Here is a 15,133-nt window from a genome sequence, read left to right as displayed (position 1 = left end):
TGCCCCTCCCCGATTCATGCTTGCTACCCCCCCAATAAATAAATAAAATCTTAAGAAAAAAGGAAAATTTAGATATTTTAATAAGAGTCATCTAAAAAAAATTGCTATTTCCAGAATACCAACACAAATGATCAGAGTTGGTCTGAGAATTACTAGTTGAATCAAAATTTTAAAGTAAATTATTAAATAGGTCACATGAATTGTTAATGAAATAAAAGGACTCGTCCAGTCAGATGTAAAGGAATAAGTTATTTTGGAGTCATACAGGAAACATTTTAGACTATTAAATTCTTGAATAAATATATCCTCATTATTTTCAAACATTTGTTGACTCATAATATGTGCCAGAAATTTTGCAGTTCTGCATCCTTAATTTTAGGTGAGGAAAGCAAATGAGTAATTTTCCAGTAGTAATACAAGTATTAGGAATAAGTTTGGGACTCAGTTCTGTCTGAAGCAAAGCCCTGTAGCCCTTGTAATTTCTTGGTATCCTAAATTATTTTTAACAATGAAATGTTATTTGATGTTTGAATTAAACTCTGTTATTCAGTGTCATTCTATGAAGGGACATTTTCTCGTAGCTGACTAAATTTCTAATCATTTTAATTTAAAATATTAGAAAATCAGACCTTGTTAATTTTAAGTAATCATATATTTTTCAGTTAGAAATTTAGAACTACCAAGTGAATTATGTAATCTTTTCTTAATTACATTTTATTGACTTTGAAAATAAAACATTTATACACAATAATTTAAGAAGGTCATAATATACCAAAATAACTCTCAAATTGGTCTGCATTTAATAAACAATGTGCCAGTGAATCCTTGGATGCCGTAGGTAACCAAGGGAAAGAGGGAATTTTTGTCAGTGGCAGGGACAGCTTTGGGTCATACCCTCCCCTAAATCAACTGATCACAGCATGAATCCTTAAACTTCTTCCATCCCCTAAAAATGATAAGTCAATTTTGAGTGTAATTAATAGTTTTTGACATTTATTATGTCTCACTATTTTTTAGCTACCTGAAATTACTTATGCATAGTAAATTTTCAAAATATTGTTCTAGTGTATTGGTGTGAATCCTTTATTTTTTTAATGTTTATTAATGCATTTATTCACCTACCAAGAATTCTCCACTAGGTCATTGTGTTTTTAAAAAAGATGTGAAGAAAGAAAGCAAAGCAAAAGACATGTCCGAACTTGTGAAGGGATTTGACAGGGAATTTGGTCTTTTTTTTTAACAGATAATTTAGCCTTTTTTTTTTTTTTTTTAAATGGCAGGACTGTGCTATTGAAAGCATATGTTGTTTTGAAATACAAAAATTGGATTTTGGAGTTAATTTTATTGGTAGCACTAGTACTATCCCTCTTGTAGGTTAAACTGGTTAATTTTACTCTAACTTCTTTAGTCATTCACTTGGAGGACATAAAAACCATAAATGTTTTCCACTTGCAGGCAACGTTCTGCATTAGGAGAATGTCTTGCTGCTTTTGCTGGTGCCTTTCCTGTAGCATTTTTGGAAACTCATCTCGACAAACATAACATTTATTCTATCTACAATACTAAGTCCTCACGAGAAAGAGCAGGTAACACAGAAGCATGTTCGTACTTGAGATATGAAGTTGAAACTTAATGACATTTGTTTTATTTTCCTACATTGATTTTTTTTTTTAAATGGGCCATTTCAGTTTATTATCTCCAGTGCTATTTGTTCCTAAATATTATTTGGATTTTTTTTTAGAATGTTATATAGTATTCTCATAGTATCTATAAAAGAAAATTCATTTAATTTCTTCTAAGTTAATGAATCACAGACAAATTAACACTCTTAAAAATAAGACAAAATAATCAGCAGAAATTGAAAAAGTAGGTCAATCTGATCTCTGATTCAGTTATCTCTAATAATCAGCAAGTACATGGTGTTCTTATTTGTTACATTTATGGATTTGTACCTTTCTGGGTTTTTTTGTTCACCAGATACATCCATCTTATTGGGACAGCTTTATTCTATGTGTTTTTTCCTAATAGTTTAGTCCAATTACTATCATTTAAAAAATTATAAATTTGAGACACAATTAGTCAGTGACTTAAATTTGAACCCAACCTTAGTATGCATATATTTAAGATTTTTATGCCTATATGTATACTAGGCATCTATAAATATAATATGCTTCCTGTTGCTTTTCACTTGGGAAAATCTATTGTTCTATTTAGGTGGGCTCATTTCCACCATCCCAGTTGAAAAGCTCATAAAACCATTCCTGATGATTTCAAGGGTCGGTCAATAAGAACCTATTATAGGATTTACTTACTAGGATTTAAATGGACTTGGATAAGAAATACTTTAAAAAGTAGTTATTTTTTCTAATGAGGCTTTTAAAGCAAACCAAACAGTTCTCAAGACCTGAATGGTACAGAGATGTCCTCTAATATCACTTTTCTATTTGAATTCCTAAGTCTAATACAGTATACTGTATTTTATTTGCTCTCCAATAGCCTCTCTCCCCAAAGAGAACTCTCCAAAGAGTTCTCAAAACTTGGACAAGAGCTGTTTGCTGTTAACAAATACGTATCTCTCTGTTAATGAGATTATTTCTCTGTGTAACGAGCTCATGTTTTTAGGGGAGCTGCTGGTTATATTGATTTTATAATGCCTTATATCAAGTAAGAAATCTTTTACAAACTCAAGTAATCATTATTTAATTTGCCCATTTTATAATTCTAATTTCATATAACAGGAAGTTAAAGAAAAATTCAGCATTCAGCAGTGTGACTTAGCAATATTTCTCTGTATAAATTCCACAGTATATTTGTAAATAGTCAAATATGGTTGAGTTTGAGCTATGAATCATCTGTGTAAACCTGCCTTATTACGTCTTATTTAGGATTTTTGACTGATTAATACTTTCGCTGTGAGCCCAGAATGAAGCAGATTTGTTATTCATTACAGATAATAAAATGCACAGAGCAGATAATCTACCTGCTTTTGTTTCTGTAACAGCTCCTTTGCATAACAAAGTAAAGGAATTGGGGTGAATGATTCCCTTTCATTCCTGTTTTAGTCATTGGACAAGTAATTATGGTGTACATTGGGGTGGAAGGCGGAGATTTGATACAAGCATGAGCAAGACTGGATTCTTTCTCTCAGGAAGTTTTTAGTTGCAGAAGGAGAGGGACTGATAGGCTTATGCGATAGAATTCAGAATAAAGAACAAGAAGGACACCAAAATGCAGGTTTAGCCTGGGACCCCAGGAAAGACTTCACTGAGTTGATTTGAGAGGAATCTTGAAATTAGGAACCCTGAAACTCTGGTACATTCGGAGAGACTGCAAGCCCTCAGGGGAGGGGGGTGCAGAATTCAGAGGGAGGGAAAGAATGGAAAACCAGGTGAAGTAGGCTTTCTTTTTTAGGGAAGGAGTGGGCACTGCACCACACAAACAGGATCTTTCTGTTGGCTTTAGGAAGAGGAGTACATGAGTAGGTCAGCATTGTAGAAATCCATCCTGACAGAAGTTGAGAAGGTAAACGGGTATGAGTCACCGATTCAGAGAATGGTTGTGGTAATTCAGGAGACACGGGACATGAAGCCTTCCTTGGATGGAGGATGTCATGGTTGTGAGAGGTCCTGGAGCTCTTGTCCTATTGTGTGGGAAACGCGAGAGCATTACAGCCTGGAAATTTCTTCTCAGTTTCTGGTCTGGGAGACTGACTGCATAATGTTTTCTTCACCAAGACATGCTCAGGAGGTAGGCGGGAGAGGAAGGGTCCAGTTTAAATTTGGATCCATTGTGTTTTAAGCTGCTTTGAAAACACTCAGTATTATATGCAAAGGTTTTCAGAAATCTGGCTTTGAGAGCTATTAGCTTATAGCAGAAGCCCATAGGAATGGCCACAATCACCCAGGCAAACGCAGAAGGCAAAAAAGAAAAGAGAATTCAAGGTAAAAAGAAAAGAGAATTCACAACATTTAAAAGTTTGTCAAGGAGCAAACAGCCTGGAAAGGAGCCTTACAGTGTTCAGGAGGGAGTCAGGAAGACTGAATGAATGTTTTGAAGTTAAGGAAGAAGAAATTCTGTGAGTGATGGGAAAGCCCCCATATCAGTTAGTGGGGTACGGATCTGTGAAAGAGGGGAATGGGTAAGCGGTGGGAAGCAGAGGACTTCATTGCTAGAAAGCTAATTAACCCAGGGGAGACTGGAAGTATAGGTACAGGCTGCTGGGGAGGAGATAGGAAATCCTACGGAGCAAGGGGCTGGAGAAGCCCAGCAAGGCCCCTGCAGGGTGGCGGACTCTCCATTGAGAACACAGGCCAGACCGTGAACAGGGAGCGCACAGCTCTTTGCACTGAAAATGGGGAGCAGACATGAGAGGGTGGACCTTCCAGAAGACTTGTGGGCAGAGGCATTTGATATCCTGGTTTTCTCTGAAGTAGAAGAAATGGTTGTTTGCTGATCTTAAGGGGCTGGTGGTGGGATAGGAATTTGGGAAAAAGAATGAAAGTTTGGTGGCTGCTGTGACTAGAGAGAGAGAGGGAGCCAACTGAAGGCATGGCCAGCCTTGCTGAGTTTTGAATCCAGCATGGAATGGTTGCTTGCATCTTCTAGAAGTCTGGCTGTCATCATCTGTCTGTTCTTTCCCTGAACACAGTTCATTTTTATGTGTGTTTCTCTAGCTCTCAATTTGCCAACTAATGTGGAAGATGTTTGCCCAAATATACCATCTTTGGAGAAACTCATGGAAGAAATTGTGGAATTAGCCGAGTCTGGCATTCGCTACACACAAATGCCCCATGTGATGGAAGTCATACTGCCCATGCTTTGCAGCTACATGTCCCGTTGGTGGGAGCACGGACCCGAAAACAACCCGGAAAGGGTTGAAATGTGCTGCACGGCGCTGAACTCCGAGCACATGAACACGCTCCTGGGGAATATATTGAAAATCATATATAACAACTTGGGAATTGATGAGGGCGCCTGGATGAAGAGGTTAGCAGGTGAGAATTGGAAAGGAAAGCACTGCTTTATTTGTTTTATCTCCGAAAGGATTTGAAATCAGAACACTAGGGGCACCTGGCTGGCTCAGTCAGTAGAGTCTGTGGCTCTTGATCTCGGAGTCATGAGTTCGAGCCCCACGTTGGGTGTAGAGATTACCTAAATAAACAAACTTTTAAAAAATGAAATACAGAAGACTATAAGTTTCCCATCTTAGTCTTTATCAATATTTTCTTCTGTTGTCAAAAAATATTAAAAATATTATTTCTGCCATACTGTTCTTTTAAAAAAATGTAGATTGAATTAAGCATCAGGTAACTTGCCATATTGTTACAACATTTTTGTTGTTGTTGTTACAACTTTTAAGCACGTAAACATTTTCCTGGTTGAACAGTCTCTGTAAGATTAGTCAGTAAATGCAGGGTGAAAACTAATGATTCAGTAGACAGAAAAATAAAACTGGATTTTGAAACATTCCCCTTTTAACAATTCATCTTTTTAGGAGTGGGGGAAGAAAAGCAAAACATGCAGTCAAAAATTTACATTTGTTTATCATTGCACTATTTAAGTTGGATAATGGGAAGCAACTTTTTTTTTTTTTAAGATTTTATTTATTATTTGAGAGAGAACACACACAGGGAGAGGGAGAGGGAGAAGCAGACTCCCCTTCTGAGCAGGGAGCCCAACATAGGGCTCCATTCCAGGACCCCGAGATCATGACCTGAGCTGAAGGCAGATGCTTAACTGACTGAGGCATATAGATGCCCCAGGAATCAGTTTCAAGGGTGAAAAGAAGGATTTTAAAGAATTAAATTCAGAGAGAGAGGAAGAGGGAAGGAAGGGAAGGAAAGGGGGGAAGGAAAGAGGGAAATTAGTTATTTACTTAAAAAACACAGTAATACACCAATGTCTTACTAATTTGGGTAGGGTGTTTTCTCTTTTATACATCTATTATTAGTAAATAAAATAACAGTTCCCATGCAATGTAAGTCTTCCACTGGTACCAGGATGGGAAAGCAGAAGTGATACAACTAGATGTCCTCTCATAATTATTCAGTGGTACATATTCCTTGTAAAGAAAGGACCAGAGGAACCTTTTCCATTTGGGGATTTTTTCTTCTTTTTGTGAGAATAATTGATTTCTAAAGTGAATGAACATGTTTCTGTTTTTTTTTTTTTTTTCTATTCCAAATTAGCTGCCAATTAAAAACAAAAAACAAGAAAGCACATCAAATTCAATTCAGTAATCATTTTTGAACAGCAACTGTGCAATTAGGTTTGGGACTGGAAAAATGGCTGAGGCACAGGCTGAATCCTGAAAGAAGCCACGTGCTAGGGGAGGAGGGGTTGTGTAGATCGTGCAATTACAATTGTAATTATAATCTGTCTTCACTTTAACAAATGTTGATGCAGGGCAGAATATTAATGTCTGTCTTCGAACAGTTTTTTCGCAGCCTATTATAAATAAAGTGAAACCTCAGCTCCTAAAAACTCATTTCTTGCCATTAATGGAGAAACTCAAGAAAAAAGCGGCAATGGTGGTGTCTGAGGAGGACCATCTGAAGGCGGAGGCCAGGGGGGATATGTCCGAGGCAGAACTTCTCATTCTTGATGAGTTCACCACGCTGGCTAGAGACCTCTATGCCTTCTACCCACTCCTGATTAGATTTGTGGACTACAACAGGTACAGTGTTCAAAAGTGATGAACTTCTCTGATTCAGTCATGACCTTGCTGGGTTCCCACGTGCCAGTGGACTTGCTTCATTGACTGCATGATGAGCTTGTCCATGATTGTGACATAACCAAATGCTTAGAGACAAGCACCTCCAAATCGTCTCCAGATCACCAAGCGTCTCCATTATAGTCAGAAATCACGTTCCGGAGCAGGCTGTCTTTTGTGGGTTCAAGTTAGCAGTCTGACAGTTACAATGTTTAAATTGTTTTCAATGTTAAACAAACGGCCTCTGAAGCCACTTGTAAGCTCTGATGTCCCGGTTCAACCTTAGCTGACTTGGTTTCAATTTTAACATTGAGTGGGTGGTTTTTATTAAAAAAAATTAACTCGAAGGAATAACTGAGAAACCACTTCATTTATTATGTGATCTAGGGCAAAGTGGTTAAAAGAGCCTAACCCTGAAGCAGAGGACCTTTTCCGCATGGTGGCCGAAGTGTTTATCTACTGGTCCAAATCCCATGTAAGTAGGAAAATATGGCAGCACTTCCTATGGTTAGGTCAAGGGCTTACGCATTTTTGTGTGTGTGTTTGTGTGTTTTTTTAAGATTTTATTTATTTGACAGAGAACAAGTAGGGAGAGAGGGAGAAGCAGGCTCTCCACTAATGTAGGGCTCAATCCCAGGATCCTGGGATCATGACCCAAGCCAAAGGCAGCCCCTTAACTGACTGAGCCACCCAGGTGCCCTGAGGAGTTACACGTTTTTAACCAATGTTCCTGTCTCCTTAGTAAATACCTATGATAATGTTTCTCGAGGTTGCTTCCTAGGTATCACTTAGCTGGTGTGGAGAGAGAACAGATTCCCCTAGGTAGTTTGAGGGAATATAAACCCTCTTTCAGGTTTGGGAAGATATCACAGGGGTTTTTAGTTGCACTCCATAAATGGTGGGTTTTTTTTTTTTTTCCCTTTTTCCTTTACCCCTAAATCTTTAGGGTAACATGAACATAGAGATCATCCAGGCTTCCCTCTGTGTAGATGTTTTGCTAAGCCCCCAGGAGCCCTCATGCCTAGTTTGAGAAATGCTGAGGTGAACTTTTGTTTTCCAGTCACAAGAATAATTCTTGTTTACTTGTATGGTACTACTTCTTTAAATGTGTTCCATCAGAACATACTTATGTTTCTTTTTTGTTTCTTTTTTTTTTTTTTTAAAGATTTTATTTATTTATTTGACAGAGATCACAAGTAGGCAGAGAGAGAAAGGGAAGCAGGCTCCCTACTGAGCAGAGTCTGATGCGGAACTCGATCCCAGGACTCTGGGATCATGACCTGAGCCGAAAGCAGAGGCTTTAACCCATTGAGCCACCCAGGCACCCCATACTTATGTTTCTACAGGAGTTTGCTTTTGTTCACATGTTAGAGTAAAATATAGCTCCTTCTAGGAATTCTGTTGATAGAATTTATAAAGTACATCTTTAGTGAATTTTCATCATTTTATATGTAGCAAGTAGAAATCTATGTTTTTAAATCTGAAAAAGATTTCAATAATAAAAACTTGATATAGTATTCTATAAATATTCAAAGAACTAGCAGAATATGGCTAAGTGACCATTTATTGTTGTCCCAAATTATTTAAAAAGCTTAGAATTTTTGTGTCAATTATAATTCTCAATGGCACTTTGCAAATGGGAGACTCCAAGAAAAGAAAAATAAAACCTCAACCTCAGCTTCATTATTTGAGGTGACTTCCTAATTTATTTTATCAGATTGTTACACAGGTTCTTTTATTTTAAAAATGTCATTTTTTTAAAAATTAAATTTTCCTACTTAATGTTTAGGATAAGAAATATTATTTAATGCCTACCCCTGAGGAGTCTGTCAAACTTGGTACCAAAATGTATGTAAAATATAATTACACTGAAATAATATGTGGAATAATGGCTTTTCAAAATGTATGCACTTACATCTTCACAATGACTTTCATTTTCAGGGATGCCCAAAATTCTTTTAGATCCATTAGGTTCCTCTGGATGAAAGCAAATTATTTCTGAGTCTGTGTAACTTATGTTGATAAGGTACACTAGATTGTTCAGGGAGCCTTGGAAGGAATATTTTGAAATCCAGAGCCCAGGAGCAAATCACTTAAGAAAACCAAAAACTGCATGTTTTTCCTTGAAGAACTGAAAATCTTCAACTTCATCAATCACTAAAATACCAGAAAAGCTTCTTTAAATGTATATGCAAGGCAGAATTTTGGAACAAGTTCTTGGAGGGGTATTTATCACAATCAGTAGATTTTTAGATGAATGTCTAATGATAATTTCAAGAGTAAGAAAAAAATCGGAATATACTTTTGGATCTCATGGGTATATTTGAAACCCAGATCTGTTAGTGTGTGTCCTATGTATTCCTCCCCAAATATTTAAAGGTGAGATTCTGTGAGCACCCATATTATTGTGGATGGTAAGATCAGAATGTTAATGTGAGCGGAATGAAAGTCAAAGCTTAGTCCTTTCACTGTCCTTCGCACAAAATCTATTATTACTCATCAGTTGTTAACATATTTGGTTACTTACTAGGAAGTCATTTTATTTGGGTTTTGCTCATCCCAAAGAGGAAAGCATATGCTGAGATCATTAACTTCTCTTTTAAAACTCTGATTCTCTCTGCTTTCATTTTGTGTTTGTCCCCTTTGCTATCACTGCTCCAACATTTGACTTTGCCTGTGTTCGTATGTTCCCAAAATAAAAAATAAAATAATGTTATAGTAGATAATGTGAGATATAGTAATATAATAGGCAACAATGAGAAAGTAGATAAAATATCTGACAGACTAAAAAATTATATCCTAGGGGCGCCTGGGTGGCTCAGTGGGTTAAGCCTCTGCCTTCGGCTCAGGTCATGATCCCAGGGTCCTGGGATCGAGCCCCGCATCGGGCTCTCTGCTCAGCAGCGAGCCTGCTTCCCTTCCTCTCTCTCTCTCTGCCTGCCTCTCTGCCTACTTCTGATCTCTGTCTATCAAATAAATAAATAAAATCTTTAAAAAAAAAAAAAAATTATATCCTAGATGTTTGTTCCCTGGGTTTCCAACGCCCCCCCCCCCCCCACAACCAGCTAAATTTGCATTTGAGTACTCATTCTACCCCTCCATAAGTGTGTGACAATTGGTACTTAAATATTCTGGATCTTAGTTTTCCCACCTTTGAAGCATACGTATTTATATCTAGTTCCCAGAATTGTCTCAAGCCAAGTATCCTCATTGGAAAATTTAAAAAAAAATTTGTTCCCTTTTCTTGGGAAGTCTTATATATCAAATTACTACTTATCTTTGTAGGAACTTTTGGGTCCTGTATAACCTCTAATTACATGGACTTATTGTCTATGTGGTTTTAACTGAACTTTTCTTTGCAACTTCTCAGAATTTCAAAAGAGAAGAGCAGAACTTCGTGGTACAGAATGAAATCAACAATATGTCTTTCCTCATTACTGACACCAAATCAAAGATGTCAAAGGTATTTCCATAATCTGTTGCACTGTTCTAGAAGGTTTTTGAATGTAACTTTCATTGTTGATTTTTTTCTACATTTTTTGGAAGGTGTACAGCTGAGATTTCAGAGATTTTGTGATGTTTACTAATTAAACACACACACGCACATACACACAGTTTGAAGGGTACCTGGGATTTGTTTTAAGGAAGTATGGTAAGACACACGGACACAGAAATGACTCTCATGAAGCAAGAAGGTGTTACTCACAGTTCCCTAGAAACCGAAGACATGGCATATGGTGGGGGCCTGTGGCAAAGCATTATTGTCAGTCTTGTGGCAGAGGGAACACGGGGGTGGGGGGAAAGACAGGCAGAGTCCTTGTTGAGGTTTCTATGGGAAGGGACAGGCAAAGCAGGGTAAGCACGTTTAGGATTAGCTAGTTTGAATAATTTCATTGGGCTTGAGGTGTAGTGGGCATCCCTAGGTGTGATTAGGACAGGTGGGTCAAAACCCAGGAAAAGAAATAACTGGGGACTGTGAGACTCTCTGTTGCTTGGTTTGTGTATGAAAAACATGCTTGCGGAAAAGTAATTTATTATCTGTAGGAAATGACCAGTATTGGGAGGGACAAAGATCAGCAAGACTCCAAGTTGCCAAAGCATTAGAATAAAAAGATGTACTTAACACACACACACACACACACACACACACACTGCCAGTCAGTGTAATCACATGTAATTAGTCAATACTGTCTATTCATCAAGATTATGTATATGCATTTATGTGTGCCAAGTATGTAAACATCCAGATAATTAGCTGCACTGTTTAAGAACCATGTGCATGATTTCCAGGTTCTCGCATATGAGAGGGGGCGGTGTGTGGCTCTAGATTTTTGTTTTCTCTGTCACTCATGTTGGGGAGGGGAGGAACTTGCAAAACAGTTTAAAAATCACACCTTTCTTGTTCGAATTACCACTGAATAAGAAAATGAATCTATTACATGGGGGTAACATAGAAAGTGTGCAGCCAAATGGCCAAAGATGCAGAGTTAGTGTGAGTCTGGCCGAGGAACTCCGTCTCTACCAGCTCTGCCACTGAGGGGAGAGAGTCTCAGTGGGAAGGACATAGGCATGACCAGTACCTGTCACCTGCTTCGTTGGTGGCCGTGAGGACAGTTGACTAGCATCCCTCAGAGCTCCTCGTGTTTTTCAGAGTGTTAAATGCCCTGTCTTTGATGCTATTGCACAGGAGCTAAATGCTAACCCTCGCCAGAGGTTCGCCTACCTCGAACAGCATCCAGCCGAGAGCCCATTTCTGTGCTGGGCTCTGGAAGCGCACACGAAAGACGAGAATGTTTCTCTCCTCCAGGCCGCCAGCAAGCCTGAAGAGTGAGCTGAGGCTGTCTTGAGACACTGTGCTAGGAACACGTATCTCGTGGATGTTTTGAACTGAAAACTGTTAGCAAATGTGTCTGCTTTGACAGCATGGTGTCAACTTAGGACCGTGTTAACAAAGGCACAGAGAGAGGGCAGAAGAGGTCAGCGTTTCCTTTGAGAGGATGCTGGTGATTCTGGTCTATCATGACACTCACGATGAGGGAAAAGTCTGTAGAGCGGAGGTCTGCGTCTTCTTACCCAGACATCCTCTTCCCTCTTTTTCCTCATGGTAGTCCGGTGAAGCTCAAATCATAGGGTCATCGTGCTGTGCCTCCTGGAAGCCAGACGAGTGTCTGTGCCGATGGACACAGAGTAACATTTACTCCTAGTTGCAGGCAGAAAATGCAAAGTAATGGAAAGAAGCATTTTAATATCCTCCCCCCAACCCTGCCTCTGCACGCACGAAATTTCAGCCTTTCCATCTCTTTACCACATGACTGCTGACACTCTGAGACAGGATACTTAGCAAATAACAGCAACATTGGTGAAGTATTCATTCATTCATTTATGGTTTGTTGTTTTTTTTAAAAAAGATTTTATTTATTTATTTGACAGAGAGAGAGAGGGATCACAAATAGGCAGAGAGGCAGGTGGGTGGGGGGGAAGCAGGCTCCCCACTGAGCAGAGAGCCTGATGCCCGGCTCGATCCCAGGACCCTGAGATAATGAACCGAGCCAAAGGCTGTGGCTTAACCCATTGAGTCACGCAGGTGCCCTATGGTTTTTTTTGTTTGTTTGTTTTTTGTTTTTAAGATTTTATTTATTTATTTGAGACACACAGAGAGAGAAGGTGAGCATGTGGAGGGACAGAAGGAGAGGGAAAACCAGGCTCCTCACTGATCAAACCACCTTGGGGTTTGATCCCAGGATCCTGAGATCCTGACCTGAACCAAAGGCAGTCGCTTAACCAACTGAGCCACTCAGGTGCCCTTGACGAAGTTTTTAGAAATCAGTGTTCATGCTTTCTTTCCTTATTTTTAAGATATTTTTTTTGTTGTTGATTTTATCTGCATGTGCCCTTGAAATTTTATATCGCATAAGTACTATGATCTTTTTTCCTAGAAGGAATGTTTCTAGATTAAATAATGGAGTCCAATACACTAATGTGTTATATCATTTCACCAAAGGAATCATGGTGTCCTTGTGTTTCAGCATTTGGACAAATTTGAGAGGCACTGTGTTGGTCAAAGTAACATCGTGACTCTGCTTTTATCAGTGTCGTTGAGGTTCTCTGCCAAGCCCAGATGGCATGAAGGATCCAAAAGTAGGATGTGATCAGGGGCTGAGTAACATCTTTCCCAAAAGGCTGTACTGTTCAGATCTAGTGCCGAGAATGGGTAACAGGAAGACGGCCGTAGGTCTGGTTCTGAAGCTGGAATGGACAGCGAGGTGTTCCCAGCATGCTAGGGTGAGACTAGAATGATGCGGAAGGTTTCAGGGATTCCTCTGACAAAGCCTCCAGTTGTCTGTCCGAGGCATTACAGCGACTGATCAGTTCATTCCCCAGAGTCCACAAGGAAAAAAGGAGCTCTTTTGAATGTAGATTCAGACCCAAATGTAAACCACAGAAGAAGTTGTCATGTATCAGTCTTCAGGCCAGCATCCAGACAGGGATGATTGCTATTTGTATAGTATACCATTTCCACACTTGATGAAACAGAAAATAGATGACAATAGTCAAAATATGGACATAGGCAGCTGAAGCCAGCAGACCACCTTGGAATATGGTAATCTGCAATTGGGAACCTCTTTTCGGCTTACTATATATGTAGCCCATAAGGCAGAGGAAGGCCAGTGCATATGAAATTAGCCATAATGCTCTTCGGAGAGGGTGACCACAGTGTGGTGTGGCAGCCCATGCCTTTGTCCAAAGCGTGGGCAGTGGCACTGCTGACTACAGCAAGGGACTCTCAGCGTACTTCCCCCAGGTGTTAACATGCAGGGCAGTGAGTGGCCTCCCTGCAGGGAAACCTGTCCCCTCCTGCCCCCTGCTCTTTCTCTGAGCCCTTGCTTCCTGTCCTCTCTGGGACTTCTTCCCGACCAATCTACAAAGGCAGGGAACGTGTTTTATTGACTCGGTAACTTCAAAGCTTAGTGCAGCACTTGGTGCCTAATGGCTACTTAATTAATATGGGTAAATCAAATTAATATTTGAATTTAAACAGTATGAAATTTGGTGCTGAACCTGGGCCATTTGTGTGTGTCTTCCTTTACTGTTGTTTTTCCAGACTCACTGTTTCATTGGTACAAAGTATATGACACTGGGTCACTATATGGCTAGCCGTGCTGCAGTTTTTAATTTCATAACTTGTTTTAAAAACATATACAGATAGCATCTGTTATAAATTCTGTTAGTTTGTCGATGTGAGAAAAAAACAGTGGGTTTTGCCTATTGCATTATAGAATTGTATCCTATTTTGTATTAAGATTTCAGTTCCTTTTGAAGTATAGCAGTTGGTGTTAGCAACTATTTTCCCCAGCTTTATGAAAATACAGTTGGCATATAACATTGTGTAATGTAATGTAAGGTGAACATAGTGATTTGATGGGCTTCTATATTACAGTTTATCAGTATAGCATTAGTTAATACCCACATCGTGCCACATAATGACCATTTGTTTCTTGTGGTGAGGACACTTCAGATCTACTCTGACAACCTGCAAGTAGATAATATAGTATCATTACTACATTAATATAATATAATATAATATAATATAATATAGTATAATATAATATATATACATACAGTATCATTATTTAATCATTCTGCTGTATGTTAGATCCCCAGAACTTATTCACCTTATATTTAGAGGTGTGTACCCTTTGATCAGCATCTCCCCATTCACTGCCCGCCCCACCCCGCCGCACTCCCCAGCCCTCGGGAACCACCACTCTGCTTTCTCTTTTTCTCAGTTTGGCTTTTTTAGATTTCACATATACGTGACATCATATGGTATTTGTCTTTCTCTGACTTATTCACATAGCATAATGCCCTCAAGATTCATCCACGTTGTTGCAGTGGCAGAATTTCTGTCTTTCTCACAGTTGAGTAACACTCTACTTGTGTGTGTGTCTCAGGCACAAACTCGTAGGTCGTTTCCATGTCTTGGCTGTCGTGAGTAATGCTGCAGTGAACAGGAGAGTGCAGCTATCTCTTTGAGACCCTGTTGCATTTCCTTTGGATGAGTACCTGGCAGTGGAATTGCTGGATCACATGGTTCTATTTTTCATCTTTTGAGGAACCTCCATCCTGTTTCCCACAGTGGCTGCACCAGTTTGCATTCCCACCAACAGAGCCCAAGGGCTCCCTTTCCCTCACATCTTCACCAGCATTTATTATCTCTTGTCTTTTTGATCATTAGGCTCACTTTTATAATTCATATATCTAAATTCTTTTTAAAAACCATTAATTACACCTGTGGAAAAAAAATAAATATCTCTGAGTTTTGTTTTGCTTTGGTAGGCTGTTTCAGTGTAGGGATATTAGAAAATGCTTCCCCTTTTCCCTGACTCTATTAAATTTTAGATTATTTTAGGTGAGATTGTT

At 39.0% G+C, this 15,133-nt stretch overlaps 1 protein-coding gene across 9 annotated transcripts in view; it reads left to right on the top strand.

Annotated features, from left to right (window-relative positions):
* Nucleotides 1-15,133, top strand: part of RYR2 (ryanodine receptor 2) — a 740,314-nt gene that overhangs the window by 611,126 nt on the left and 114,055 nt on the right. For all 9 annotated transcript variants that reach the window (XM_032883093.1, XM_032883091.1, XM_032883088.1 and 6 more), the window contains 5 exons: nt 1,456-1,586; nt 4,674-4,994; nt 6,436-6,676; nt 7,100-7,187; nt 10,083-10,175. In XM_032883093.1, the coding sequence (XP_032738984.1) occupies nt 1,456-1,586; nt 4,674-4,994; nt 6,436-6,676; nt 7,100-7,187; nt 10,083-10,175 (874 nt within the window). The remainder of the gene's footprint in view (nt 1-1,455; nt 1,587-4,673; nt 4,995-6,435; nt 6,677-7,099; nt 7,188-10,082; nt 10,176-15,133) is intronic.

The sequence above is a fragment of the Lontra canadensis genome, unplaced genomic scaffold, assembly GCF_010015895.1.
Source record: "Lontra canadensis isolate GAN:19392208 unplaced genomic scaffold, GSC_riverotter_1.0 scaffold85, whole genome shotgun sequence".
Classification (NCBI taxonomy): domain Eukaryota; kingdom Metazoa; phylum Chordata; class Mammalia; order Carnivora; family Mustelidae; genus Lontra; species Lontra canadensis.
This window is presented reverse-complemented; position numbering and strand designations above follow the sequence as displayed.